This window comes from Dipodomys spectabilis, unplaced genomic scaffold (assembly GCF_019054845.1).
Source record: "Dipodomys spectabilis isolate Male_0828 unplaced genomic scaffold, ASM1905484v1 ptg000003l, whole genome shotgun sequence".
NCBI lineage: Eukaryota > Metazoa > Chordata > Mammalia > Rodentia > Heteromyidae > Dipodomys > Dipodomys spectabilis.
The window spans coordinates 18,370,498-18,374,513 of record NW_024870680.1 but is presented as its reverse complement, the minus strand read 5'-3'; the positions used below and the strand labels follow the sequence as shown (position 1 = coordinate 18,374,513).

The 4,016-nt window shown below is 39.8% G+C and overlaps 1 protein-coding gene across 1 annotated transcript; it reads right to left on the bottom strand.

Annotated features, from left to right (window-relative positions):
• Positions 1-704: 704 nt before the first annotated feature.
• On the bottom strand, positions 705-1,646 carry LOC122115982 (olfactory receptor 52E5). The gene has a single exon (XM_042689612.1). The coding sequence runs from the start codon at positions 1,644-1,646 to the stop codon at positions 705-707; it is 942 nt and encodes a 313-aa protein (XP_042545546.1).
• Between the last annotated feature and the right edge of the window lie 2,370 nt (positions 1,647-4,016).

The following is a 4,016-nucleotide window of genomic DNA, read 5'->3' as shown; positions in this document are numbered from 1 at the left end:
GAAAATTGTGAACAAAATGTTTTAGAAGAGTTCATGTGCATCAACCATCAGATTAAAAAAATCCTACGAAATACCAATTTGAGAGAGTGGATGTATATTTAGATATGCTTGTAGTCTTTTAAATATACATATGGATATCATGTTATGAATTACTTTCAGACACTAAAGACAAAGAGAAATTCTTAAAATTAGAATGACGAGCACAATCAGAAGGCTGTTTGTACTAGAATTCCAGGTTAAGAGTTGCATGTTAGCTAACTTTACTCTCAAGCATCCATGTTCTCATTCTAACACATGTAATCTTAACTATTCCTTCTCTGTACAATGGCTGAGTTCCTTTGCTCAGGCTGATAATGTCTCTCTGCTCCTCTCCGTATCAGCAGCCTGCAGAGCACTCTTGCAGAGGAGACACTGGCAGGTGATTTGAAGGTCCTTGATGTCTGGAAGAGACACACCCATGCACAAACATATCCACATCCTTCTGGGGCCAAATTAGGACATATAAAATGTGATAGGAATTTCTATAAATCTTAGAAAAATCATGCAGTTTGACTGCAGACCTGTGTAGTAAGATCTGAAGGCAAGAGACAGGATACTGAGCAATAGGCAATCATGAGGGGACTGAGAGAAAGTTGTGTAGTGGAAGATGACGCTGTGAGTTTGTCTCACTGGGCTATCTTGGAAGGTCCTCGTGCAGGCAAATATTAATAACTTTTAGGGTTAAACATCCTCAGCACCCGTTCTCTTATCTGTTTTGTCCTGACGCCATAGATGACAGGGTTAAGGGCAGGGGGGACAACCACATACAGATTGGCCAAAAGGATGTGGATGAAATGGGGGATGTTGTGGCCAAAGCGGTGTGTCATGAAGGAAAAGAGGGCTGGCAGGTAGAAGGCCAACATGACACAGACGTGAGAGCCACAGGTGCTGAGGGCCTTGAGCCGGGCATCCCAAGATGGGAGGCGGAAGACTGCTCGGAGGATTTGGACATAGGAGAAGCCAATCACAGAAAGGTCAATGTATCCCACCGAGAAAGCAATTAAGCCATAAATAACATTGGCCTTAATACTGGCACAAGCCAACTTGGCTAATCCCATGTGTTCACAATAGGTGTGAGGGATAATTCGGACACCGCAGAAAGGCAATCTCAGGATAAGAAATATAAATGGAGTGACAAAGGCCAAAGTCCTGACTATGATCACTACACCCAGAATGGCTATGACTTTGTTGGTGAGGATCATGCTGTATCTCAGGGGATTGCAGATGGCAATATAGCGATCGATGGCCATGACTGTCAGCACCACAGACTCCAGGCCAGTACATATGTGGATGACATACATCTGTGTGATGCAGGCTCCAAATAAGATCTCCTTGAGATTGAACCAGAAAATGCCCAGCATCTTGGGAATGGTGGCTGTGGATAAGCCCAAGTCCGTGCAGGCCAACATAGCCAAGAAGTAAAACATGGGTTGGTGGAGGCCGTGTTCAATCTGGATCACAAACAGGATAATGATGTTTCCCAGGATGGCTATTAGATACACAGCAAAGAAGGGGAAGCTAATCCAAATGTGCACATCTTCCAGCCCTGGGATCCCCATCAGAAGGAAAGAGGAAGGGTGGAACTCTGTGTTGTTGGTAGGAAACATGTTGGTGGGAATTGGCTACAGACACATTTCTTCCAGGTGTTTTCTTGCTTCCAGTGAGAGACTCTAACTTCTTTCATAATATGTTGAATATTTCTTGGTGGAACAGAAAAACCATTCTTGAATTCCATAATACAGTAGGGGAGACCTAGAGAGGGAATGTGAGACAGTGAAACAGATGCTTTCACTCTGAAATATTTGTATCTCATGTATTAAAAAAACTATGTAGAAAAGTTTTAAATGCATAGTAAGCTGAGACTTCTCATGTCTTTGGCTCTGAAGAAGAAATTGCATTATTGTTACTCATACTATGATGGAGTGGGAATGTGTGTGTGTGTGTGTGTGTGTGTGTGTGTGTGTGTGTGTGTGTGTGTGTGTGTGTGTAAAATATCGCTAGATGGGAAATGATGCCTGAAGAGTCTGGTGATTGAGTAGAATAATTGTCCATTTTGCAAAGCACCTGAAAAATAAAGAAGTTTCTATATGGGCAGAACCCTGTCAAAGTCAAAGACTAGATGGCTGGTGTTTGGATCAGAGTTATTGAACGGAGTTAAGAAGTTTCAACACAATTGCAGATTATTACATAATTCTAAGAAAACAATTCCCTCTCCTAGAACTGAAATATAGTATACTACCTGAAAAGAAAATATTATATGTACCAAGATTTCTTTCAGAGTCTTTGTGGTTTATGACTTTTGCTTACGCTATTGTATGTAAGTAGACTATTTATGCTACCTGATAAGTAGAGGCATCTGTTTGAAAGGTAGAGCAATACCTAAGCCAGATACTTACTTAACTTGTGAGCACTGTAGCTTGTTGTAATACTGTGGCTAGAGGCTGATAGAGTAATAGACTTTAATATGTCTAAGCTGTTGGCTGCCAGGGTGCTTTACTGTAAAATTCAGTTTGTCTGGTGTCTTGTGCTCTTTACTGGCTTGCAACTGCTGTTACAGCATGAATGAAATTTGTAGCTTGGTGCTACGCATGATTATTTGCTAGTGAGACCCGGACATGATTTAGAACCTTCAGAGGGTATGTTTTGTGCTAGGCTCTGCATGATGGGTGTGGCACAGACATCACATTTATGAAATGAGATTTAGAAGCAGTAATTCACATCCCAAGAGAAGAGAGCAGGGCTCTGTGTGAAGAGAGCAGGGGTCTGAGGGGTTTTACATTCATATATAGCTTGAAAAGTATCTTCCATTATTCCTCAAAGTGGCCTTTAGAATGATCAGGGAAGAGGTTGTTTAGTACATTTGTTATATTACCCTTGCAATACATGATACAAACTCATATATCTATGAAAGACAAAATCTCAAAGATTGCTACATCGCTACATTGCTACATGTTTTACTTGCTACTAGTGACTTATTTTCTATATACAGAATTGTCAGCAAGATAAACAGTGATATTTGTAACTCTCTTCCTGTCTGTTATATTATAGGAGTGCCAAGTTAATAGCCCCTTACCTTATCTGACATCTGACAAATATTTATAAAGAGTTCTCATTTATAATACTAGTCCAAGCATAGAACAGAAGCCATAGAGTCAAAGTCCTCAACTTCATACAGCAGCACAACATTTGCTTTCTGAACTCAAACAAGGTTTCAGCTGTCATTATAATCTTTCTGTTCTTTGCAGGAAACTTTCTAAAGAGCCCTTTGGTATTCTAAAAATATTACGGGTTCAGAGCGTCCTTGTTAAGAAACTTAAACACATCAGTAAAAACGATTGTTATCTTTATTCCATTATCACGTTCATGTTTCACAGACTAACTATACTTTATTTTATTATTATTATTATTTGAAAATGCTAAAATAAAAAGTGTTAGAGTTACATAAGTCAGGCAAAGAGTACATTTGAGGTTAATTCCATATTCATATACATTGTCTAAGATCTTCTCCACCATAGCTCTCTGAGGCTTTGAATCCCTTTCCCTCTGTTCCCTGCCCCCATTAATCTTTTCCTAGGTGCTGGCTTCTCTTTTTTGAGGCAGGATATTCAATAATCTCTCACCTGGGTTTCTTGGCTTCTTATTTCTACACCCTTCTGTTTCTATTTTTGAGTGCACTGTAACCATCTCTTACCAGGATGACTAGCTACTCAGAACTTCTCTTCTGAGATGACATGATGGGAGACATAGGAAATGAATGATATCATATGAGTATTTTCCCTCGTTGGTAGTTGCATATAACCTTCTTTGCTTATGTCCACAAATATGTTCCTGCATTTGTTGCAATTGTTTTATTTGTCAGTATGGTTGTTTAGCTATGTGTTTTGCTTTAATGTCAATTCCATAACAATGATTTCAGGTTGTTCTCTCTTTCACCATGTACCTTGGAGATGGCTCTAACAGAAGAGACTTGGGCTGAG

What these genes read in the sequence shown, in the direction of transcription:
- LOC122115982 (XM_042689612.1), bottom strand. Translation starts at nt 1,646, where the DNA reads ATGTTTCCTACCAACAACACAGAGTTCCACCCTTCCTCTTTCCTTCTG.